The 27,213-nt window shown below is 42.6% G+C and overlaps 1 protein-coding gene across 6 annotated transcripts in view; it reads right to left on the reverse strand.

The window, feature by feature from the left end:
* Window positions 1-27,213, reverse strand: part of RALGAPB (Ral GTPase activating protein non-catalytic subunit beta) — a 111,321-nt gene that overhangs the window by 80,030 nt on the left and 4,078 nt on the right. For 4 of the 6 annotated variants that reach the window (XM_073309965.2, XM_073309966.2, XM_073309969.2 and 1 more), the window contains exons 2-5: window positions 17,777-17,992; window positions 16,552-16,754; window positions 5,632-5,795; window positions 4,687-4,873 (exon numbers count right to left, since the gene is read on the reverse strand). In XM_073309965.2, the coding sequence (XP_073166066.1) occupies window positions 4,687-4,873; window positions 5,632-5,795; window positions 16,552-16,754; window positions 17,777-17,962 (740 nt within the window). In that variant the 5' untranslated portion in view covers window positions 17,963-17,992. The remainder of the gene's footprint in view (window positions 1-4,686; window positions 4,874-5,631; window positions 5,796-16,551; window positions 16,755-17,776; window positions 17,993-27,213) is intronic. The other 2 variants (XM_073309970.2, XM_073309971.2) reach the window with 1 other exon arrangement.

Here is a 27,213-nt window from a genome sequence, read left to right on the forward strand (position 1 = left end):
AACTCTGTGGGTGCTCTGGGGCTGGAGCACCCACGGGAAAAAATTAGTGGGTTCTCTGCACCCACCGGCAGCCAAGCTCCCCTCTCCACCCCCCCACCTCACCTAACCTCTGCCTCCACCTCCTCCCATGAGCGCACCGCATCCCCGCTTCTCCCCGTAGCTCCCAGCGCTTGCCGCTGCAAAACAGCTGTTTCGCAGTGTAACAAGCTCTGGGAGGGAGGGGGGAGGAGCAAGAATGTGGCTTGCTCAGGGGAGGAGGCGGGGCCAGGGCAGGGATTTTGGGAAGGAGTCCAATAGGGGCAGGGAGGGGGCTGGAATGGGGGCAGGTTAGGAGCAGGTTGAGCACCCACCAGCACCAGAAGAAGTTGGCGCCTATGTACCCATGTGCTGTGAGCTTGTGTTTGGGACAAAAAGGATATACAACCGCATGGGAAAGGATATAAAAAAGCAGCTGCATCATCTCCAGTTTGTCTTCAATCCTGCTTCTCAGCTCTGGAGTGAGTTTTCTACAAATTGAAGCTATGAAAAATGGACTGATAGACCTATCCAAGCTTTGGATGTGTTCCACAGATACTTTACAAGCCAGCAAATTCTCCAATGCTGTTAAGAACGTGATATATGAACTCTGAAGTCATATGTATGTATCTAATTGCTTTGACTCTTAACAACTCTCTTCTCTTTTGTTTTTTTCTTATATAATAAAACCTTTAGTTTTAGATAACAAAGGATTGGCTGGCAGAGTTGTATTTTGGGTAAGATCCAAACAAGTATTGATCTGGTACTGTGTCTGGTCCTTTGGGGATAAGAAGAACATTCTGTAAAGTCAACAGAGTGAAGTAACTTCTTACTTTACTGGACTTAGTCATGGATTGGGAGCCAGAAACTGGAATGCAATAAAGGAGGTTGTGAGATTTATTTATTTTTAAGCTTCTGGATAACCAGCATGGGGGATCAAGAGCACAATGTTGTGACTGGCTGGTGAATTTAACTATAGGGTTAACCATCAGTTTTTGGAGAATCTGCTCTCCTTTTGCGGCCTGCCCTGACCTTGCCATTTTCAGTCTGGGCTACTCTAGGCACTTCGGGTCATGGGACACACTTTTCATAGCAGCAAATTTGTTATACTAGGAAGAGCAGGAAAGAAGGGAAGAAAATCAAGTCAAAGAGGCCAAACTGTAGGACAGCAAGAGCAACGTCCAACTGGGTGATTATGCTTTTCTTGAAATTGTATTTTCACACCTAGATATTTTAGTGGTTTGCACCTGGTAAATGCTGAAGACAGATTCATGCCAGGTAGTAATTTAATTGCTTTCAAAGTAAGAGTATGTTAAAGTTGAACTCTTGAACCAGTTCCTCTAACACAATGAGGGTATATCTTTACTGCAGAGTTAACTCAGGTGATCAGATTCAGAACCCAAGGTCGCCTAGCCCAGGTTTAAGCAACCACACCGCAAAGCCCTACCCAAGTTAGTGTCCTCACTGGTGCTACATTTACCCGTGTGTCTCACTAGGGGTGCTATAGGGGACATCCTATGATTCTTGGTGCTGTAATAAGCTGAGCTGCTCTGGGATTCTTTCCCAGTGAACTGTGGGAGAACTTGTCTTTCCTTATGAGCACATGGAGCGAATTGTGGGAAGGCACTGGAAGACTACCAGCACTTGAGCAATTTAGCCTGTGTCCTCACTGCAAAGTGGGTGGGTTACCAGCTCAAGTGAAAGCAGAACCTGAGCCTAGCCTATACTCCAGCAGGGCCAGCTAGCCTGGATTTAGAGCACCACTAAATTTGGGTGAAAAATTTGTTTTCTGGTGGGAGAGGCAGTAAAGGGCAACATCTCTGAAGATTCCCAGTTAACTCTGAAGTAAAGAAATACTCTTAGATACCAAAATATTAAATTTACACATACACATGCACCCCTATGGGACTAACCAATCACCATTGTTTTGATTCAGGAAACCTACTCTGAGCATATTACTAGCAGCCAAATTCAGGAAAGTTGTTTATTAAAAAGACACTTTGCTCTTTGGAAGTTGGATTAGAATTTCTTTGGGCTAAAAGGTACTCATGCAGACTAGAAGCACCACTGAGCTTAAGGTTGGCATCAAAAAACCTCAGCTCTTTATATATTAGATTTAAATAAGCAAACAAATCCACAACAGAAGTACTACATTTTACACAAGTGTCACAGAACCCACAGGTTACTTTATATCAGTGGCATTAAAACTGTTAGACATCAGAGGGCAGTAAGATCTGGGCATAAAACACATGGAGCAGCAGTGGAACAGGACACTGATGCATGCTTTACAACTGTTTACAACAGGGAGTTACAACTGTTCTTTCCAAACCAACGAATCATAAAAACACATCATAAACGTTATATACTACTACATCTAAGCAGCTACAAATAGCCAGAAGAATTGTGTATTTAGTTGTACAAAATAAAAGATGCCACACAAATATGTGTATATATATGTATGTATTGGGAGGAGGTGAGTGTCCCTTAGTGGTGAAAGAACAGGTTAAAGACTATTTAGAAAAAATGAACATGCACAAGTCCATGGGGCCGGATCCAATGCATCTGAGAGTGCTGAGGAAGTTGGCTGATGTGATTACAGAGCTCTGGCCATTATCTTTGAAAAACTCATGGTGACCGGGGGAGGTCCCGGACGCTTGGAAAAAGGCAAATAAATATAGTGCCAATCTTTAAAAAAGGGAAGAAGGAGAATCTGGGGAACTACAGAATAGCCAGCCTCACCTCAGTCCTGGGAAAAATCAAGCAGCAGGTCCTCAAGGAATCCATATTGAAGCACTTGGAGAAGAGGAAGGTGATCAAGAACAGTCAGCATGGATTCACCAAGGAAAAGTCATGCCTGACTAACCTGATTGCCTTTTATGATGAGATAACTGGCTCTGTGGATATGGGGAAAAGCAGTGGACGTGATATACCTTGACTTTAGCAAAGCTTTTGATACGATCTCCCACAGTATTCTTGTCAGCAAGTTAAAGTATGGATTGGATGGAGGGACTATAAAGGTGGATAGAAAGCTGGCTAGATTGTTGGGCCCAGCGGGCAATGATCAACAGCTCGACGTCTAGTTGGCAGCCGGTATCAAGCGGAGTGCCCTAGAGGTCGGTCCTGGGGCCGGTTTTGTTCAACATCTTCATGGATAATGGGATGGATTGCACCCTCAGCAAGTTCACAGATGATACTAAGCTGGGAAGAAAGACATAGATATGCTGGAGGGTAGGGATAGGGTCTAGAGTGACCTAGACAAATTGGAGGATTCTGCAAAATAAATCTGATGAGGTTCAACAAGGACAAGTACAGAGTCCTGCACTTAGGATGGAAGAATCCCATGCACTGCTACAGGCTGAGGACCGACTGGATAAAGGCAGTTCTGCAGAAAAGGACCCGGGGATTACAGTGGACGAGAAGCTGGATATGAGTCAACAGTGTGCCCTTGTTGCCAAGAAGGCTAACGGCATACTGGGCTGCATTAGTAGGAGCATTGCCAGCAGATCAAGGGAAGCGATTATTCCCCCTCTATTCGGCACTGGTGAGGCCACATCTGGAGTACTGCATCCAGTTTGGGGCCCTCCACTACAGAAAGGATGTGGACAGATCGGAGAGAGTCCAGAGGAGGTCAAAGAAAATGATCAGGGGGATGGGGCACATGATTTACAAGCAGAGGCTGAGGGAACTGGGCTTATTTAGTCTACAGAAGAGAAGAGTGAGGGGGGATTTGATAGCAGCCTTCGACCACCTGAAGTGGGGGTTCCAAAGAGGATGGAGCTAGGCTGTTCTCAGTGGTGGCAGATGACAGAACAAGAAGCAATGGTCTCAAGTTGCAGTGGGGGAGGTCTAGATTGGATATTAAGAAAAACTATTTCACTAGAAGGATGGTGAAGCACTGGAATGGGTTACCTAGGGAGGTGGTGGAATCTCCATCCTTAGAGGTTTTTAAGGCCCGGCTTGACAAAGCCCTAGCTGGGATGATTTAGTTGGTGTTGGTCCTGCTTTGAGGAGGGGGTTGGACTAGATGACCTCCTGAGGTCTCTTCCAACCTTAATCATCATCTTCTAAATACATGTGATGAGAAGCTGTACAGCATGACATGACATATATTTTCAGAAGCACTTGGACAGCAGAAGTTTTCCTAGAGTTGAACTGAAAGCGACTGTAGACAAGATAAAAAGTCAGAACAATGGAACATGATACGTAACAAGACTAGGTAACATTGTAATGTTTTGGATAACAGAGATATTAAGATTATACACAGACACAAAGAGACAATACACTGAACTGTTCATTTATGGAATGCTAACATTTACTAAAAATATGAACAGAAAAAAAAAATATCCATAGAACCAAACTTCATAGATATTGAAGTTTACATGGTTTTAGCAGGTATTTTGGATGAGCTGCTTGTTATTCAAATTTGCTACTGTCTGAAAAAGTGTGATCAACCATATGATAGATATGGTTACTGTACCTGTAATTATGAAATAATGGACATGCAGTTATTCTGCAAATATTGGAATATATTTGTCTCTTTAAAACTGCATTCCACAAACAAACAGAAAATACAGACAGATTAAAGACTCAATCATCACAGAAAACTGGCTGAACAACATACACTGCAAGTGTGTTCATCTCAATGTCAGTTTCTTTTGAGGTTTCACCTACCTGGAAGTAAGGGCACAGATAACCTTGCTCCACTGCTCCACTACAGCAGGGTGATGCCGCCAGTTGGCCACCATTTCTTTGGCAGTTTTCCAATAAGGGGGTGTTGGAAAGCACCGAGTGCAAGCTAGCAACCACACTTCAAACAGCACACCAATCAGTTTCTCAGCCAGATTCTCAGCAATGCCACCTTATGCAGGAACAAAACAAGCATTTAAAGCCATTTAAGATGCTAGATCTCTTTCAGCCATCTCCCCTAGGAAACCCTATTGATCCTAAAGGAATCTCATGGCTATCATGCTCATACCACTTTGAATTTGTATAGATTTCAGTTTATAAGCAATGTTTAAATACCCTTAAACCTATTCTGATCTACAACAGTACCATTTGCTTATTTTCTACACGTGCATCCAGGTTTTTAAAAAGTCCAAATGTTATAACTGATAGTACAAAGCCTAGCCATATAGGTAATGCGAACACCTGTGCAACAAGGGATTCGCCTACTTAGACACGTTATCATCACAGTAACGTGTGTGTGCGCGCGCGCGTGTGTGAGAGAGATCTGACCATGTACGTATTAGTTTACACTTGGGTACGTACTGACGTGTCTTCACACTGCCTCTCTAGCTAGGGGAAAAGAAAGAATACAGAGCTGACAGACAGAACTATGGGACCCCAAAGACAGAAGACCCAGTAATCTGGGATGGACCATCAGATGTCTTGCAGAGTATGTTTTGACAATTCATACAGGACAGAAATTGTTTAAGCAGGTTCAATTTCAGGCCATCCAACTTTAATTCAGAGTTTAAATACTAGAGATGGGTGATTGTTCTTACATGGCCACCAGCAACTTTTGATAAGTTTTTCAACATGAAAACAAACTACATTTGGGGGCCAAAACCCTTATATCCATAAGAGATGCAAATGAAAAAAAGTTAAGACACAAACCTTGCACAGTGGGAGCTGCCAAAAGTGTGTCATTAATCTGTAGGAGAAACAATAATAAAACCTCCCAAGTTTCTCGAGCCATGATGGTTGACTCACGAGCCAATTTCTGGACAGCCTTCAAAACCTGCAAACATAGTCTATTCTGACTGGACCCCACATCCTGCCTACAAGAGAAAAAACACTATTTGAGTCTCTTAACAAAACAACAAAAATGAATCTATAGCTTTGAGATTGACTACAGTACCGAAAATTCACTGTTATATGCAAAGAACTTAAAATGGCAATATTATTGAACCAAACTTTGAGTTAAGGTGATTCATGGGAATCCAACTCTGGCTCAGTGCAGGGAGGTATACAGTACAATAGCTCTTTCATGACACTACACAACAAACATGCACTCATACAAAATGCTACACCATGTATACATTTTCAGTTAGAGAAAGTACAGCTCCTTTGCATTATATTCCAATTGTTAAGTGAATGGCTCATCACTTAATGCCATGAGATCATGTAAAAACACAAAGACACATATGGGATAGGAAGAAAGGCAGAATTAAAGTGTAGTATGTATTATTTTGATTTTTAAGAGTGCTCCTAATTATTCCAGGCACATGTAAATTACAAAGCTTACCAAATAAACCAGTTCCCAATCTTCCTCACCCATTCATCCCAGGAATGACAACTTTCACCTACTCCTATATATACGCACAGCATCCTTATTTAATATGTATATTACACTAAGTTCAGTCAGGATGGGGATCCTATTGTGCAATATGCATGTATAAACATGGACAGTAATGTGATCCTGCTTTAAAGAGCTTGCGACATAAAGAAGGGTATTTTGAAGTCACAGTTAGACCAGCAAAGATGAAGTTTTTTTTTTTAATGGCATAGGGAGAGCAAAAGGGATCCGGACTTCCTCTTTGTGGAGGATATGCAGATTAGACTGACTCAGTACCTCACATGTCACCAAAAAGGAGCCCACTTATCCAAGAGAATATCTCCTAGACAAGACAAAGATAAACCTGAACATAATGGAGATGTCAGGACTTACTTACGGCCAGATATCTAATTCAGAAGAGAAGTGTTGTATTGGGAAGCAGGAGAGAATGGTGCTGGCAAACTAGTTTGGCTTCTTTGCCACCTCCTCCAACACTGCCTATCCCCAACTTACCATATGCCTAAAACCTCCTAAGCTTTTTAAAAATTCTAGAAAAGTCACTGGAATAGGAAAAGCAGATTACGGAGGTCCTCTGCATATAGAGAGAGCTTGTTCGCGGAAGCCAGAGTTTTAATATATTAGCTCTTAGGGTTATCCCATCATGAAAATATTATTGACTCTCACATACCACAACAGAGTGAGTTTTGATGAGATTGTCTGGATTTCTCTACCCATTCAAAAAGCCATTTTGTGAAATATAAAGATGAGATAGGGCAAGTGACAATGACAAAAGCTCTTCCATAGCACCAGCCATTATATATCTTCTGTCACTCCATTCTTGATGACAGGATGCCATTAACATCATAAATTTATAGCATGCAAATGTCATGCATGAATCCCACTTGATTAGGAAGGACAAGGCAAAAGCACTCACTCCACGCTCACAAGATTTCTGTGATGGAGGCAAACAGTTTGCAGCAGCAGAAAACTAAAGGGGTTAAGGGATTTCAGCAGAGTACCATCTACAGAAGATGCCCCATACTTACTTTTAGGACAAGATCTGCCAGAGCCTGAGCATTTTGTTCATCTAATGCAACTGGAAGCCTGTGTGGCACTGGGGCATTATCTAACAGCCACTGCTATTGCATTTTAGTAGTTCAATGCTTCTTGAATCAAGCGGGTTTTCCAGGGCAGGCATCCGATGAAGTGAGTTGTCGCTCACGAAAGCTTATGCTCAAATACATTTTTTAGTCTCTAAGGTGCCACAAGTCCTCCTGTTCTTTTTGAATCAAGCAGGGTAGCTAGGGTTAGGGTTCATTTCATTAGGGCTAGAAGTCAGAGGCTGACATGAGAGGGAAGGATGTAGGGGACTTCTTTCTGGTTGATCAGTCAGCTAGGAGCGATTCCAATTTACCCTGCTCTCTCCCTCTCTCTCATTCATATTCATTGCTCTTGACACTATTTCAAAGCTATAGGTCTCAAAAGTGAGCACAGACTAACTGTTTTAGCACTGTAGCTATTGCAGGCATGGATTCTGTACATATTGCTGTTTTAGGGGACTAAATGTTGCACTATTATAAAAATGTTTATGAACACTTACTTCTGGGGCCATAAAGCCTTTAACCTGTCTGTTCTCTACCTGCCATTTCAAGTCTGCTCACTTGTAACCAATTAGGTTGACTCAGGATAGCCACCCTTCCTCATGCATTCATCTCTTAGATGGAAGATGTACACTTGAGCTATTTTAGATATCAGCACCCTCTTATCACAACTCTGGACCATTGCGCTCCTGGCAGCCAATAGCTACATCACTTCCTGGGGGTGGGAAAGGAAACTATTTCACCAGGACCAACACTAAGAAAACATATTTATGGTGTGGATTGAATACTGTAATACAGGGAATGCTTTTATTCCACAAAAAGAGGGGGTAGGAAGTATTCTCCTGAATTCTATCCCCACCAGCATTCCCCATAGTATCTGAGACACTCCCACTTAGGAAAAAAAAATTAAAAGAATAATACCATTCTGAGTTTTAAGTTTCTTCCTTCCTTCCCAGCCTCCAGAAGGAACACCTCATGGGTAGTGTATATACACACAGCTTACTAGGGAAAAGCCAATCCATGAGCTCAGCTGTGCATTTAACTTTGACTATAGCAGACCCTGTGATCATTTTTAGCTCTCATGAGACAGTTCTGAGCCAGCTCCTGGGAAAGCTTTGATTTGAACTCATTTTTGTTTGGGGGAGGGAGAGAGGTAGGAAAAAAAGGGGCTTGAAAATAAGGTAGAAGCTGCCAACAATTCTTAACGTGCTGCCCTACTGCAGTGGGGCAACAGGAAGCCACTTTTGCTTCTCTCCCAGGAGCTTGGAGGTGGTCTCCCTTGCCCACTGACTGGGCGCTGCTTCTCCTCCTTGGAGCAGCCACCAGCTCCAGTTCTTGCCTCCTTGTAGCAATCTGTCAGCTATTTGGGGGTGGGGCAGGGACAGGCGAGAGAAAGCAAGTAAGACCTGGTACCAAATGGAAACAGGCAAGAGGACTGCTGAGCTGCCAAAAGCAGTCTGAAGGAAACAGAGTTCAGGTTCTGAAACATAGGGGAAGAAACTATGGGGAGCATAGCAGGAGTCATATGGGATAGAGTGGGTACATCATCTCTCACCATCATCCAGCAGTCTCTCCGGCCTACTTTATTTCTATCCTACATGTGTTAGGTAAAATTCCTCTGAACTCTGACAATGCGGACCTTAATTCTGTAGCAAGGCACCTGGAGCTGTAGCCTTTGCGGAAATTGTGGAATTGCTCTGGAAGCTTCTCATATATTATAACTGATGTTTTTATTGAATTAAATATGAAAATGCAATCCGCAGAGCCTTGCTCATCTGGATATAAATTCAATTGATTTTATGCAGACTCCCTATTTTCCGGTTTTCATTGTGCCACAGAATTTTAGGTTGATAATGCACAACTTTCAGAGCTGTCAGGGGAAGCTGCAAGTTTTGGCAGCCAGGTAGGAAACAGTTCGGGCTTTTGGCACCTGGAGAGGCCCAGGGGACCATTGGGATAAGCACATTGGCTGGGTGTTCCTGTTAATGTGATTTATGTCATTGCTGGACAGCTGAGTCAGTACTGACATGAAGAGAGAATTTTACACCTTTTAGTCTCTTGTACTAGGCTTTTTATAGACTCATGTAGACAACACTTTAAGGATGCACTTGGTTCATGCTTTCAAAGTTTTCCATGACTGCTTCAAAGGGGGGCTAGGACTCCTAGGTGCTACCATAATACATTTTTTTTAAATTGATAAATCAGAAGCCTAATTTTAATGTTATTTTTCGCAGCCCTCACTTTTTCCCTTACTTCTGAGAAGGGTAAGTATCGGAAAATTAACTGGAATTTAAGTCTGTAGTAAGTCTAACACGCTTAGAAGGATGGTCCAGTGGTTAGAGCATTAGCCTAGTACTTGGAAAACTTTGGTTCAAGTTTCTGTTCCACCAAACAACCTGCACAATCCTTGGCAAGACATTTTGCCTCTCTGTGCCTTAGTTCCCCACCTATAAAATAGACGTAACAGCACCTCCCTACCTCAGACAGTGTTGTGAGGGTAAACATATTAAAGATTGTGAAGGCCTCACTGCTGTAATGGGGGCCAGTAGGACTGCCTCATACAACTGAGGCTCCTTCGTACCCTCCACCAATCTTATTTAATCTTTAAGGATAACAATCATATCTAGGTTTCTCCTTTTTCTTAAATCATATCTAGATACTGCTGCTTCTCTAGCCTGCAAGACCAGCTTGTGAAATCTCACCCACAACAGGCACTGACTTAACAGAAATTGTGCCATCAAAGAGCACCTACAGCTGCAGGGAGCGGAGCCATTACAAAAAGACAATGCAATAAAATTCACTAAATGCCTTTGAGAATTTCCCCTAGTCAGTGCTTGAGAATGCAGATAGGAGGATGGGGTTGGGAATTCCTCTGCCATAGTTTTTTGCTTGTTTAAATAGTCTGACTATCATCTTATGCTTACTTTTGACCTTGCTTTAATATAAACTAAAATGCCACTTATCTGTGGTCTGAGACCAAGTCAAAAACTAAGATTATTAAATATTCAGGTATTAGAATTTGAAACAAGTTAGTGAATGTCCTTTTGCTTTGCACTTTAGAGCTAATCGTACAGATTAGGTCTAGTCCTATGCTACAGTAAGAGTAGGCTGTGGTAAGTGCTTACTGCGTGGCCATGACGTGTGTTTTGAACTCACTCTGCAGGCATGCAATACAAGAACAGTATATCCATCTACACTAATATATTTTGCAAGGCAAATGGTTTAGTTGCCAAAAACTTTATTAAACGGGTATGTGAACTGATGCGTTAAGCTTGGTGATAGATAAATGTAATTTTAGAGTCAGCCACTGACAGATGATGCTCTTCTTCCTCCTCCTCATTTACTACTTGTAAAGTGCTTAAACAGATCATTGATTTGTATGTTGTCATAATAGGCCAATTGTTCTTAATCACTAGATCAGAGTGTAGATTCAAACTATTGAAAGAAACACATGAATGGCGGTTGCTGTAGCCTGGAAAATCTGGTATCCATGTATTCAACAGCGACTTCAAGGATATACATCTGATCTTTTTGAAGCTTTGCTTCAACAACCAGAAGTTGTTACCTCTTCAAATTTACCCTCCCTGTAGACATAAAGGTTAGTATAGCCTTTATCAGTTTCATCAGGCACAGCACTTCCTAAAACATTTTTATGCCCTGTGTTACATCAGTGGTCCTAAATTCCAAGTCTACTTTGACCAAGTAAATTTTATAGCCCACAGAGATCTGATGTAAATTGACACCTGCTCAGCTTCTGACATCAGTGCCAACAAAGTAATATGTCTAACTCTCAATGTGCACCTGAGACCTCTAAGATTTGTCCAACAGTTCTCTTAAATCTTAGTTTTATGCAAGACTGACTTCATTTTGTTTCATTTGCAGAATATTTCTTAATTTTTAAAACTGAAATCCATATTCAGTGAGTGCGTAAGAGGTGATGGAATAAGGTGGCAAGTTTTTGGAACTCCACATATTGCATTTTATGGTGCAGTTTATTAAAAAGAGTTTTCGATGGACAAAATTGATAGTTTGTGCTTCCATGGATTTCATGTGAGCAGCAGAGCCATCATGTAGCTGTAGGGAATCAGTACTAAAATTCTTGCACCCACTTATAAGAGGATCTCTCTTATCAAAAAGCTTCCTATGCTGTCTGCAAATAAAAGCCATGTCATCTTTATGACATGAAACCTATTAATATTTAATCATGAATTCTGGAAAGTGTATTCATAGATATTAAGGGAGGACTATGATCACCCATCCTAACCTTCCTCATAACCCAGGCCAAAAATCTCATTCAGTGTTTCTTGCATCAAGCCCATACATTTCTTTTAGAGCTAGAGCATCTCTTTTAGGATGCTATTTAGTTTTAATTTAAAGACTGCAAAGGGATGGAGAGTCCTCCACATCCCTAAGTAAATTGTTCCAGTGATTATTACCCTCATTTAAAATCTGCACTTTATTTCTAATCTGAATTTTTCTAGTTTCAACATCAGATCTCATTATGATAGATTTCATTTTAGCAGAAAAAGGCAGATCTCTATTTCCCCCATAGGTAGTTGCAGATCATAATTAAGTCAATTCTTAACCTTGTCTTGGATAAGCTAAAACTAAACAGATTGTGTTTCCTAAGTTTTTTCTGCAATAAGACATGTTTTACAGACCTCAAATCATTCTTAACTCTTTTCTGAGCTCTTCCTTTTTTCCCCCCAACATCCTTTAAGTGTTGACACCAGAACTGGATATAATATTCCAATAACTGTCTAATACCATATACAAATGCACCTTCTGTCTCCTAGTTAAAAAAGGATAAATAAGCAGGAGAATATCAAAACTATCTGCTTCCATTGAACCTGGCCTTACTATATCTGGAAGGTCATGCCCCCCATACAGTCAGCAAATGAGCAAAACTTATTACAATGATTGTATGGTATGTTCTACATGGAATGGCTTCATGGATTAGGCAACAACCCTACCAGCATCAAATCTGACAAAGGCACAGACCTTGTTGCAAGAGAGCTGGTCATCGCTGGCAAGTCTGATTTCAATAATTGTCACAAAAAGCAACTTGCAGAGATCAGTGGAGGGTACACTTTCTTCTAACAAGACTGTCCATCCACAGAGCTGTGACAGTCGCATGTTGGCTTTGCCATTAGCAACTGCATTGGTACCAAGCTTTTAAAATAAATAAATCTAAAGGCGTAAGTGATTGGCTCATGACTCTATGGTTGCCACTGAAACAAGTGGTGTGCTACCATGATTAGTGCTTACACTCCCATCATGACAAATGCAGTCAAAGAAAGAAAAGTTCTACAGTGACTTAGACAAAAGCCCTCAGTGTTTACAATGGCATCAGATAAACTGGTCATCAAAAAGGGGTCTTCAATGTGAGGGCGGAAGTAATGCAGTAAAATGGCAGAATACCATAGGACAGCATGGGACTGGGAAAGAATAGCAATGAAACTCTGTTATTCAGTGAATGTGTGACGCAGCAGCTAGTGATCATGAAAGCCTTTTTCCACCTACCAGACCAAAAAGAAATCCTCATGGACACACCCAGGATCAAAAAATGGCATCTTAGGATATCACGGTTGGAAGGGACCTCAGGAGGTCATCTAGTCCAACCCCCTGCTCAAAGCAGGACCAATCCCCAATTTTTGCCCCAGATCCCTAAATGGCCCCCTCAAGGATTGAACTCACAACCCTGGGTTTTGCAGGCCAATGCTCAAACCACTGAGACTATACTATCATCTGGTGGCAAGATCTACGGGATGTATAAATGACTGCAGCCTTGCACACGACAGACTGATGGATAGACCATTGCATGATAAAATTCTGGAGTGTATTTATTAATATGGCAAGTACATGGCAAATCATCATTTAAACCAGTGGCGAGCAACCTGTGGGCTGCATGCGGCCCATCAGGGTAATTCACTGGCGGGCCATAAGACAGTGTTTACATTGACCATCTGCAGGCACGGCTGCCTGCAGCTCCAAAGTGGCTGCGGTTCGCCAGACCCGGCCAATGGGAGCTGCAGGAAGGTCAATGTAAACATTGTCTTGGGGCCACTGACCAGATGCATGTTGCCCACTGCTGATTTAAACCAGACAGCTCAACGTACAGCAATTACAAGATGAAGCTACATAAGCTCAGCTCTGCAACAAACATCAGAGCTGCTCTACCTGACCTTACTGGCTTGACTACTAGTGCTAATGTAAACAGCAAATGGGCAACTCTTCACATACTATACATGAAGCAGCTTTTGCCATCTTGGGTACAGCAAAATGACGTCACCAAGCCTGTCATGATGAGAAGGACTCAGAAATCCAACAGCTACTAATTCCTCCTCTGCTCACCCCCCAGTCCTTCCCCGCTGGTTATTTTTAGTAAAGTCAGACAGGTCGTGGCTCCCGTGAATTTGTTTATTTCCCGCAACTGTCCATGACTTTTACTAAAAATAACTACGACAAAGTCCTAGCCTTAGTCATGAAACCAAAGACTTCTATGCGGCTTTGAAAGATGTATAATGGTCACACACACATACAGTGCCTTTAAAGAGTGCAGACAGCCTATTGCTGATCACCAGTAAAGGAGAAATACTATCAGGGATGCCAACAGCATTTCAGTGATCTTCTGAACACACCAGCCAACACTATAGAAGAGGCACAAAGAAGAGCAGTGGATATGTCAACATCTGCCCGGTCCCTTGATGGAGTCAGCACTGCAACCAGTGCCATGAAGAACTGCAGGGATCAGATGGTATTCCTGCAGAAATAGTCAAGCATTGAGGAGAGACCTTAATGAGGCAATTACATGGAAATTCTCTCAATATATAGAGAGAGTACTGAAGAAGATGTACTGCACGAATTCAATGATGCCACCATTGTCACCACATACAAGAGGAAAGGTGAAAGTCCAACTGTGGCAACTACCACGGTATCTCATTACTTATGAGCACTGGAAAGATTCTGGCCAGAGTACTCCGATTGTCTGCTATGCAACATCACTAATCGTGTGCTATCAGACTCACAATGCTGTCTCAGGACAATGCAAGGAACAGCAGACATATTTGTAGCTAGTCAGATGCAGGAGCAATGCAGAGAACAGCAACAGAACCGTTACCAATGAACCAAGTCTTCATTGACTTGGCTAAAGCATTTGACACTGACAGCAGATCTGGACTTTGGCAACTATTACAGAAGTTTTGTTATCCAGAAAAATTCACCAACATTCTGAGGCTATGGCATAACGAAATGCTTAGACAAGTCTGTGCACATTGGTTCAGTATGACCCATTTCCTATCACTAATGTTAACTAGAGCTGCATAATTAATTCAACCCTGTTCAATGTCTTCTATGCAGTAATACCCAGTGATGCTACAAGAGACCTGAATGCTGGTATCAGGATAGGTTTCCTGTCCTCTAGAAAATTATTCAACCTAAACATGCTGCAACCCTCCACCAAGATCTGAAGTAGTTGATGAGCTGCTGTATGCGAATGACTGCACTCCAGAGAAAACGAACTCAAGAAGAGATACGATTGATAACAGACGAATTTGTAGAGTCTACAAAAACAGAGGCTGAATCTAAAAGAAAGAAGTCACGTATCAACCTGCACTAGGAAAACCCTACAAGAAACCAGAAGTCACCATCAGCAACACATAGCTGAATGCTGTTACAGACTTCTGTTATCCTGGCAGCATATTGGTGAATGATGCTATGCTAGACAAGGAGCTGACAAGTTGCAGTAACAAAACCAGTTCATCATTGGCAGACTATCAGGCAGAATCTGGCAGCAATACTGTATTAAGCTTCAAACAAAGATAAAAGATTAAAGCGGTTGTGCTGTCCTACCTGTAGCAGGGCTCGCACTCATACATCACCTCAAGTTTCTAGATAAATACCATTTTTGACAACTGCATACTAAACTCTGCATCAAACAGCAGAATAAAGTTAAAAATAAAGTTCTGGAATGCAGCCACTCCACAAAGACTGAAGCCATGCTCATGGCATCACAGTTACACTGGGCTGGTGATGTGTTCAGGATGGATGACACCAGAATGCCAAAGCAGCTACTGTACAGCAAACTGGAAGTAGGTAACCACACATAAGATGGCCAGAAGAAATGCTTCACAGATACACTGAAGCATAACTTGAAGCAGTGCATCACTGATGTCAACAGTTGAGCATCAGACAGATAGATCACCTGACAAGCAGTAGTCAGCAATGGGGTTACTCAGAGACTAATCACCATATGGCTCTTGAGGTACAGAGGCTGAGTTGTAAACAGCAGCAGCTTCAGCAGACCGACTAATCCCTTCCTTGATATTGAGCTACATATGCATTCAAAGTAGAAAGGACAAAGTGTATTACCACTGACAGCATCATCTTTGGTCATGGACAACCACCACCTATCCAGGAATCATGTTTGCCCTCTTCACTACAGAAGAGCCAAAGGAACATGAGCTCCCAGTGTGATCTTCCATAATCCTAAGTCCTTTTCCATGTCATTGCATTCCAGGACAGAATCACCCACCTTGTATGACCTACAAGGTTCCTATGTAACATGATCTTGCATTTGGATGTAATACACAAGTTTCTCATGTCAATCTGCTCAGTCTCACGTGCTTTGCACTTATTTGGCACAGAGCCTTTAATATCCCCCTCTGTTGATTCAAGCTGATAAGTGCTTTTTGGTTTTCGGTTTTTGAAACCATACAACAAAAGCCCAGCAGGGTGCTCTGATGTGATCCAAAAACATTTTTCAATTTTTTTCCCAAATCATGCAACTATCCATGGACATAGTTCTTGTAAGAAATGTTTAGAATAGTTAGCGTGTAAGTCAAGGACTGATTTGCAAATTAAGTTGTCTAACCATCACAGCAAAAGCAGCTGCAGAGAGTCTGCAATTCAAAACTGTAACAAATTAGAGTGGCCACCCCACTCCTAACTTCAGGCCCAGTTGTGTTTTGCAGCAGAGACAAATAATAAATCAGTTTTATTTTACTACAAATCCTACTCTTGTTTGGCTGCCAAATGAAAAAAAGAAAAGAAAAAAAAAAAAAAAAGCTTGCCTTTCTGGCAAAATAACTACGTGACTATAGCTAAGAAGCCCAGACCCCCATCTCTTCCCTCCCCGGTCACTACAGATCTGCTTCTCACCTTGGTACGAAGAGATTTTGTAGATGTCTGAGAATGCTCTGAACATAAAGATTTGGTTCCTTAACAACAGGTAAAGGAATGGAGTCTTTAGGTAATACAAGAGCCATAATCCAGTCAGTATATACATCAACACAATACTTCACAGTATCGCCCTCCAATGGGAGGGTCAGTCCATAACAAACCACCTCCATGGTCCATTTTACCTAAACAAAGAAAGGGGAGGTTGTTAAAATACTGTATGTACCAAACATAAGAGCATGTCTACATGTTTCTAAAACAAGCCCAATGGTGCCAACAGCACCCCTTTTTAGCAATATCATCTGAACATATGCATCCCTTCAAGAAGTATTTCAGGCTGTGTGTGTTTATAACATATGTAAAGGGACAGTTTCCCTTAAGGGACAGGCTGGAGCCTGCAGCCCGGAGATAATCAAGGACGCCCTGCCACACCCTGGGGTCAAGCTATATAAAACATGGGAAGGCAAAGAGAAGAAGCCAGACAGGCCTGCAGTCACTCCTGTCCTGAAACCTTACTAAAAAGGGGACATGGTATTCGGTTAGTGTATGTTGGCATCTCCTTGCCTTGGGCTGTAAAAGCAAACCCATGCTTCCCCAATTAAAGGAATTAAGGCAGGGCACCACAAGGGGTTTGTGGGGATGGCCCACAGCTTTAAACAAACTCCAACTTACAGATTGTAAATCATGCTACCTAGCGGACTTAACATGGAAACTAAAGCAACACACAGTAAAAGCTGTTTTATCCAACATGTTGGGAAAATGGGGGGTGTGGATAAGTGAAAAATGCTGGTTAACGAACAGGGAGTTTGGGTACAGGAAGGGGTGCAGGCTTGGGGCAGCGAGTTGGGGCACAGGAGTGCAGGGTGCCAGATCCAGGGGGGATGGTGTGCTCACCTCAGGTGGCTCCCCTCAAGTAGCAGCCTGTCCCAGATGCTCCTAGGTGGAGGTGTGGCAGGTGGCTCTGTGCACTGCCTCCACCTGCAGGCGCCACCCCCGCAGCGCCCATTGGCTGCAGTTCCCAGCCAATGGGAGCTGCAGAGCTAGTGCTTGGGGTGAGGCTGGGGCAGCTACATTTAGGAATTTAAATGTACTTCAGAAAGCTTGGATATTTAAAAAAATTCAAAGTTACACTGCAGAAAACTACACAGATGAGCAACACTGAGTTAACATGTGAACAGAACTAGAACCTCTGTAGAGAAACACTTACTTCTTTATCTGTTTTTAGTAAACTCTCGCTCCCAGCTGCCGATGGTGTATTTAAGGCTTGCCCAAGAGGACGCACCACTGCATTTGCCACCTCTCTCCCCACATTATCAGGATAGCTGTGAAGTACACTGGTGTGACCCTGATCATTCTGAACAACAAGATGCAGGGACCTCCACTCTGAGTACATAGTGCCTCTATGCTACACACCAAGCAATACCTGGGAGAAGAGAAAGAAGCAATTATTAAATATGCTTTGGTATACATTAATAGAACTCTGGCTACACGACACAGAATATACCCCATTACACATTTAAAAATGCAAATGAATGCTTCATGCTCATGGAGAATTGGAAAGAAAAAAGAATCAAACCGCAGCCATTCAACTCCAAGAGGTCCCTAATGTAGCCCAGTGAACCAGTATGTTGAATATATGGAATTTGTTCAAAAACGTTGATTTAATTACAGGTAAAAATCAGATATGAAGACAATCTTAAGACCTCTCCTGCATTGTATCGATGGTCCACAGTCACCTGAAATGACCCCTGCTCTTTCCCAGCAATTATGGAACAGACATTGCTCTTACTCTAACACCTCTTTTCACTTGGAGGTCAATTCCAGAAGTACTCAGTGAATTTAAGTGCAAGCTCCAATGTACATTCCTACACATTAGCTCCTGGCAACACCCATGATGCCAAGGAAAGGAACATGACAGATTTCAAGAAAAGGGCAGGCTAAACAAATGTTAAGAAGGATCTGTAGAGATGATCTTGTGGGAAGGTAAGTTAAATCCTTCCCCTTTACAGGTAAAGGAACTGGGGCTACTGGGAAAGAGTTGGCTAAGAAAATGAGTAAATTGTAGTGTGCACTCTCCAACTAACATGCCACTTGAATAAGCCCCCTCTTTTGTTGCAAATTAATCAAAAATGAAGCTCCAGAAAAGGTACTTTAAAACCTCACTGAATTCTCATTTCACTAGCCCACAAACCCAATGACACTCAAAAGGAAAAACAGTCAATTTCCACCTCTCTACAAGATTTGTTGTGATGTCATAGAATATCAGGGTTGGAAGGGACCTCAGGAGGTCATCTAGTCCAACCCCCTGCACAAAGCAGGGCCAATCCCCAACTAAATCATCCCAGACAGGGCTTTGTCAAGCCTGACCTTAAAAGCTTCTAAGGAAGGAGATTCCACCACCTCCCTAGGTAACGCATTCCAGTGTTTCACCACCCTCCTACTGAAAAAGTTTTTCCTAATATCCAACCTAAACCTCCCTCACTGCAACTTGAGACCATTACTCCTCGTGCTGTCATCTGCTACCACTGAGAACAGTCTAGAGCCAACCTCTTTGGAACCCCCTTTCAGGTAGTCAAAAGCAGCTATCAAATCCCCCCTCATTCTTCTCTTCCGCAGGCTAAACATCCCCAGTTCCCTCAGCCTCTCCTCATAAGTCATGGGTGCCAGTCCACTAATCACTTTTGTTGCCCTCCACTGGACGCTTTCCAAATTTTTCCACATCCTTCTTGTAGTGTGTGGCCCAAAACTGGACACAGTACTCCAGATGAGGCCTCACCAATGTTGAATAGAGGGAAATGATCACGTCCCTCCATCTGCTGGCAATGCCCCTACATATACATCCCAAAATGTCATTGATGGCCTTCTTGGCAATAACAGCACACTGTTGACTCATATCCAGCTTCTCATCCACTGTCACCCCCTAGGTCCTTTTCTGCAGAACTGCTGCCTAGCCAGTCGGTCCCTAGTCTGTAGCAGTGCATGGGATTCTTCTGCCTAAGTGCAGGACTCTGCACTTGTCCTTGTTGAGCCTCAGATTTCTTTTGGCCCAATCCTCCAATTTCTCTAGGTTCCTCTGTATCCTATCCCTACCCTCCAGCATATCCACCTCTCCTCCCAGTTTAGTGTCATCTGCAAACTTGCTGAGAGTGCTATCCACGCCATCCTCCAGATAATTTATGAAGATACTGAACAAAACCGGCCCCAGGACCGACCTTTGGGGCACTCTCCTTGATACTGGCTGCCAACTAGACATGGAGCCATTGATCACTACCCGTTGAGCCCGACAATCTAACCAACTTTCTATCCACCTTATAGTCCATTCATCCAGCCCATACTTCTTTAACTTGCTGGCAAGAATACTGTGGGAGACTGCATCAAAAGCTTTGCTAAAGCCAAGGAACACCACGTCCACTACTTTCCCCTCATCCACAGAGCCATAGAAGGCAATTAGATTAGTCAGGCATGACTTGTCCTTGGTGAATCCATGCTGACTGTTCCAGATCATTTTCCTCTCCTCTAAGTGCTTCAGAATTGATTCCTTGAGGACCTGCTCCATATTTTTCCAGGGACTGAGGTGAGGCTGACTGGCCTGTAGTTCCCCAGATCCTCCTCCTTCCCTTTTTTAAAGATGGGTACATTAGGCTTTTTCCAGTCATCCGGGACCTCCCCCGATTATCTTTGAAAACTCATGGCAATGGTCAATGGCTCTACAATCACATCTGCCAACTCCTTTAGCACCCCCAGATGCAGCGCATCCAGCCCCATGGACTTGTGCTCATCCAGCTTGTCTAAATAGTCCCGAACCACTTCTTTCTCCATAGAGGGCTGGTCAGCTCCTACCCATGCTGTGCTGCCCAGTGCAGTGGTCTGGGAGCTGACCTTCTTCATGAAGACAGAGGCAAAAAAAGCATTGAGTACATTAGCTTTTTCCACATCCTCTGTCACTAGGTTGCCTCCCTCATTCAGTAAGGGGCCCACACTTTCCTGGACTTTCTTCTTGTTGCTAACACACTGTTGGATCATATTAAAGAAGTTCTGTATTAAAATCACAAATGAGTTTGATTCCCCACAGTTTAAATTCCAGGGTATTACTAATTAAGAGGTCTCTTGGGTTTTGGTACTGTTTCTCTCCTTCTATGTGTTAAACTTGCAAGCTGCTAATTGTGTTAGTACATTCTAAGACAGAGTCTGTTCTCAAAGCAATTCTTTGTAATAAAAACTACTCACACAGAGAGAGACTCAAAACAATACTCTTAACAGAAACAGCACCCAGAGACTCCCCACCCTTTTGTTGTATTTATCTCTATTTTAAATCACAATTTTTAACAAAGCAAGATGGAGGATGTATGTGGATGCATGCTTGGTGTGGATAATAACTGAATGATCAGGGAGGTGCCAGCCTAAGAATCCAGTGTCCATTGGCTGAAGAAGGTGTCAAGTGGAAATAGCCAGAGGACCCCCGGAGGACAGACTGGAATCCACCCAACAGCCTCAAGAATGGGAGAACCAAAGAACAAGATAACATCTAGCAGCATGAAGCTGTCAGGAATGTGCTATCTGCTGACTGATTCAGCAACAGCATGATGAAGCAATTCCCATAGACTGGCATAGAAAGAAATTCCTATAAAAATGGACTCTAGTAAGTGAGAACTTTGGGGTCTGATTCTGCAAACCAACTTCCAGGAGCATCAGATGAGCATCTGACAAGGCCCTGATCCCTCCTCATGTCAGGCCACCTGGCCAGTGGCTTGGCATGAGCAACTCTAAGGCTGGTAACTATGATAACAACCTTGGGGGGGGGGAGGGGAGAGTGTAAATATGAGATTGAATGGAATGTTATAGCTATAACTAACTGCTTACTATGATCCTTTCTGTATTCACAATAAATGTGGTATTTTGCCTTTTTCCCTTTAATAAGATCCTGCTGGTTTTTGTTTTTATTGGTATAATACCTGAAAAACCCTTCTTGTTACTCTTAACATCTCTTGCTAGCTGCAACTCTTCAAGTGTGATTTGGCCTTCCTGATTTCACTCCTGCATGCCCGAGCAATATTTTTAATACTCTTCCCTGGTCATTTGTCCAATCTTCCACTTCCTGTAAGCTCCTTTTTTGTGTTTAAGATCATCAAGGATTTCACCGTTAAGCCAAGCTGGTCACCTGCCATATTTACTATTCTTTCTACATATAGGGACGGTTTGTCCCTGTAACCTCAATAAAGATTCTTTAAAATACAGCCAGCTCTTCTGGACTCCTTTCCCCCTCATGTTGTTCTCTCAGGGGATCCTGCCCATCAGTTCCCTGCAAGAGTCAAAGTCTGCTTTTCTGAAGTCCAGGTCCGTATTCTGCTGCTCTCATTTCTTCCTCGTGTCAGGATCCTGACCTCAACCATCTCATGGTCACTGCCTCCCAGGTTCCCATCCACTTTTGCTTCCCCTACTAATTCTTCCCAGTTTGTGAGCACCAGCTCAAGAAGAGCTCTGCCCCTAGTTGGTTCCTCTAGCACTTGCACCAGGAAATTGTCCCCTACACTTTCCTAAAACTTCCTGGATTGTCTGTGCACCGCTGTATTGCTCTCCCAGCAGATATCAGGGTGATTGAAGTCTCCCATGAGAACCAGGGCCTGCGATCTAGTAATTTCTGTTAGTTGCTGGAAGAAAGCCTCGTCCACCTCATCCCCCTGGTCCGGTGGTCTATAGCAGACTCCCACCACGACATCACCCTTGTTGCTCACACTTCTAACCTTAATCGAGAGACTCAGGTTTTTCTGCAGTTTCATACCGGAGCTCTGAGCAGTCATACTGCTCTTACATACAATGCAACTCCCCCACCTTTTCTGATATATGTCATGTCTCATATCAAGACTTCACTACATTCACATACATAAAAAAAGTACATTAACAAGTAGATCAAAACAGTAATATTTCACATATGCCAGTCACTCAGACTGTAAACTCTTTGGGGGTAGAGATGGTCTTTTCTAAAGAGGGAGGGAGGTATGCACACACTATGGCTAGCAGAATGGGGTCAACAAGTGCTACCGCAATATAAGTTATGAAAACCAATACTCTAGTCAAAAATACATACATACAACATTTAGTGGTCTTGATTTTATCCTGTTCTCTCATGACTTGCCTACACAAAGAAATGTACTAGCTTAACTCCTTGTGTGGACACACTTATTCTGGAATAAGAGTCCATGCAGTGAGCTATACCAGTATAACTAGAATAGTACAATTATGCCAATAATTTAAGAACATAACAGCCATACTGGATTAGACCAATCATCCATTTAGGCCAGTATCCAGTCTTCAGACAGCAGCCAATGCCAGGTGCTTCAGAAGGAATGAATAAAACAGGTAATCAAGTGATTTATCCCATCGTCCACTCCCAGCTTCAGGCAATCAGAGGCTAGGGACACTCAGAGCACAGGACTGCATCCCTGCCAATCTTTGACTAATAGCCATTGATAGGTTCCTGGAGGACTGGTCTTTCTAGTTTTGGCTTTCACAACATCCCCTGGCAAAGAGTTCCACACGTGGACTGTGCAAAGCAGTACTTCCTTCTGTTTTTTGTTGTTTTTATTTTTTAAACCTTATGTCTATTAACTTCATTGCGTGACCCCTGGTTCTTGGGTTATGTGAAGGAGTAAAAATATTTTCTTATTCACCTTCTACACACCAATCAAGATTTCATAGACCTCTATCATATCCCCCCCCCTTTAATAGTCTCTTTTCCAAGCTGAAAAGTCCAGTCTTTTTACTCTCTACTCACACAGAAGCTGTTCCATACCCCAAATCATTTTTGTTGCCCTTCTCTGGGCTTTTCCAGTATATCTTTGTTGAGATCTGCACGCAGTATTAAAGGTGGATTTATATAGATGCATGCTGATATTTTCTGTCTTACTATCCATCCCTTTCCTAATGGTTCCTAACACTGTTAGCTTTGACTGCTGCTGCACATTGAGTGGATGTTTTCAGAGAACTATCCACAATGACTCCAAGATCTCTTTCTTGAGTAAAAAGAAAAGGAGTACTTGTGGCACCTTAGAGACTAACCAATTTATTTGAGCATAAGCTTTCGTGAGCTACAGCTCACTTCATCGGATGCATACTGTGGAAAATACAGTGGGGAGATTTATATACACAGAGAACATGAAAAAATGGGTGCTGTCATACACACTGTAAGGAGAGTGAGCTAATACCAGCAAGAGAGCGGTGGGGGGGTACACAAAGTAGAACTATTTCCCCATGTTTATTCCCCCACCCCACACTGTTCCTCAGATGTTCTTGTTAACTGCTGGAAATGGCCCACCTTGATTATCACTACAAGATGTTCCCCGCCCCGCTGGTATTAGCTCATCTTAAGTGATCACTCTCTTTACAGGTTTCAGAGTAACAGCCGTGTTTGTAAAGAGAGTGCAAAAAGAAAAGGAGTACTTGTGGGACCACAAGTACTCCTTTTCTTTTTGCGAATACAGACTAACACAGCTGCTACTCTGAAACCTGTCAGTAAGTTTTAAGTTACAGTTCCAACACAAAATAATCAAAAGTGGCATTTAAAAAAATGCCTCAGATTCTCTTCCCTTCAATTAAGGTTTACAGTTTGGGTTTGGTTTTCTTTAAGTTTGATCTACAGGAGGCAGGACTTCACAGCTCTTCTTACCGTCCTAAGATCCCTAAAAATTGTAGGCAGACACTAATCCAGTGGTTCTTGCTGGAGGTACACAGAGGTCTTCCAGTGGGTATGTCAACTCATCTAGCTAGTCGCCAAGTTTTACTACAGGATACGTAAAAAGCACTAGCGAAGACAGTACAAAACTAAAATTTCATATAGTGACTTGTTTATACTGCTCTATATACTAAAATCAGTGTTTCTCAACACAGGGGTAGCGATCCCGGGGGGGGGGGGGGGGGGAAATCAAGTGCACAGTCAGTATTAGGGGGTAGCAAGGAGGGCCCCACGAAGCTAAGATTCATGCTGAAGCCGAACCCCCTGCCACTCAGGGCTGACATCAGACTCCTGAAAAGGGGTATAGTAGCCTGGGAAGGTTGAGAATCACTGCACTAGCCCATCTTCCAGGAAACATAGATGTGAACGTTGAAGTATGGCTTGCAAGCCAAGAGTAATAAAAGCCCATTTGTTCAAAACATTTGCACTCAACCTTTCCCCTAAAAGACTCTTGGACCAGTACCAAACAGGGCAGGGCTTGCAAGGATATTAGTCTTTTCAAAGAGCGGGCTCACCACTGAACAGCTTTGTAAGTTAGCAAAGCCTCAGGTTAGCAATCCCCCATGCTGTCTTCCCAAAGAGCACTGTAGAAAGCCTAAGTGTGATATTTATTTTGCTATTTTCCAGACTCAACTGCTGCCTGGTTTGAGGCAGAAGCCGGATGCACTGCTGATTAAGTCAATATCAAATGCATAAGAACATAGATTCTGCAGGAAAGATATCCCTCCCTACACTTCCGTAAGAAAGCAATTTTTATTTTTTTGAAGTGGTGGGAGCACAGGAGCCAGAGACCTAAAGCTTGGAGAGAAGAGGACGATCACAAGACCCAGCTCTTTGAAGGGGAAAATGGATGAACCACAGGTAGAAGCAGGAGGAGGTGGTGGTGGTCAGGAAAGCAGACAGTGCCAACTACTCTAGGACCAAGGCCTTGTCTACATGGGAAATTATATCAGTAGGCAGGGCTGTCCTTACCCATATGCAAACTATGCAGCTGCACAGAGCACCACGAAATTTGGGGCACCAAACCAAATTTCCGGTGCCCTACGCAGCTGCATGCTGCTCCAGCGGCCAGCCCAATCCCGCCGGCTGGTTGAGCCTGCCAGGAAAGCTGATCCCGCCCCTGCCCCAAAGCCCCTGTTCTGCTCCACCCCTTTCCCCACTCCACCCCTTCCCCAATGCACCCGATGAAGTGAGCTGCAGCTCACGAAAGCTTATGCTCAAATAAATTGGTTAGTCTCTAAGGTGCCACAAGTACTCCTTTTCTTTTTGCGAATACAGATTAACATGGCTGCTACTCTGAAACCTATTTCTAAAACGGTTTGTGCTTTGGTATCCAAAAAGCCTAACAGAACTTTTTCTGATGCTGAAAAAGATCTTTTGTCAGATTTAAGACACAATTTTCAGATTCCATACCTACATGGACAATTTTATAGTGCTCAAAAAAAGTGTCAGGGAGAGGAAATATCTTTTTGGTAATCAATCTAGGACCACTGCCTGGAAGAGTTTACTGATCAATAAAGCATTTGTAAACAGTTTATAGCCATGGCAAGTTGGCAGAGACGAGATTTAAAAACATACATTTATACACGCACTAAATTGTTTTTATATTTTGATGTGTTCTTGAATTTTAACTTTATCAAGCCACTAAAATCGGTCCAAAAACAACAGTTAGTATTTTTACTTCAGCTGCAGCTCCCTGTCCCTTTGAAACTTGGGAGGATATTCAAGTTTCCTAGTGCTGTAATCACAGCTATCCTCAAGTTCAACTTGCTAACACCCAAAGTTAAAGAAAAAACATCTGAAACGTATTTCTCCACCTAACTTCATTAAACTATTTCACAGCCTCTTAAATTTGGAAACAGGAAGTGCTTATATCCTCAGAAGAAGCACAGAGCAAAAAACATCCTCTCAAATTTCACAGGGAACTACAGAGGAAGTACAAATAATAAACTTTGTTTAGGTTTCAGAGTAACAGCCGTGTTAGTCTGTATTCGCAAAAAGAAAAGGAGCACTTGTGGCACCTTAGAGACTAACCAATTTATTAGAGCATAAGCTTTCGTGAGCTACAGCTCACTTCATCAGATGCATATCGTGGAAACTGCAGCAGACTTTATATATACACAGAGAATATGAACCAATACCTCCTCCCACCCCACTGTCCTGCTGGTAATAACCTGGATTTGTGCTGGAAATGGCCCACCTGATGATCACTTTAGATAAGCTATTACCAGCAGGACAGTGGGGTGGGAGGAGGTATTGGTTCATATTCTCTGTGTATATATAAAGTCTGCTGCAGTTTCCATGATATGCATCTGATGAAGTGAGCTGTAGCTCACGAAAGCTTATGCTCTAATAAATTGGTTAGTCTCTAAGGTGCCACAAGTGCTCCTTTTCTTTTTGCGAAACTTTGTTTAGTGGAGCAATTGAGAGGTTTTGAAGCTAAAATATTTTTGTTGAATTTTATTAAAACTAGGGATCTATTAACATATTTCAATAGGGAAGGTCATTCAGATTTTCATCTGGCTTCCTCCACATCCATTTAAACTCTGGCATGATTTTAGTAGCTGTTATCTTAGGAACCACTGCAATCAGAAATTAATGTTTTGTCAGTTGAAAACTAGAATTCCCAACTGCTTTTTAGCAAGCTTAAAACACGGATTTCTTGCTCTTGTGAGAGAAGCCTCTTTAAAACAAAACCAAAAAAAAAAAAACCAAAAAACCCACACACACAGGGGTCAGGAAAAAAAAAAAAAAATCAAGAGATTTGGGTTTTATTCCCTACTTTGACAGGCCTTGGGCAACCAACTGTGGCCAAAGTCTTCAACTCTAGCTAGGCTCCTAAATCTATAAGGTACTCAGTTTTCTTAAAAAGTGACCTGGTTTCCTGAGGTGCTGAGCACCTACAATATCCAATT

This window comes from Lepidochelys kempii, chromosome 13 (genome assembly GCF_965140285.1).
Source record: "Lepidochelys kempii isolate rLepKem1 chromosome 13, rLepKem1.hap1, whole genome shotgun sequence".
NCBI lineage: Eukaryota > Metazoa > Chordata > Testudines > Cheloniidae > Lepidochelys > Lepidochelys kempii.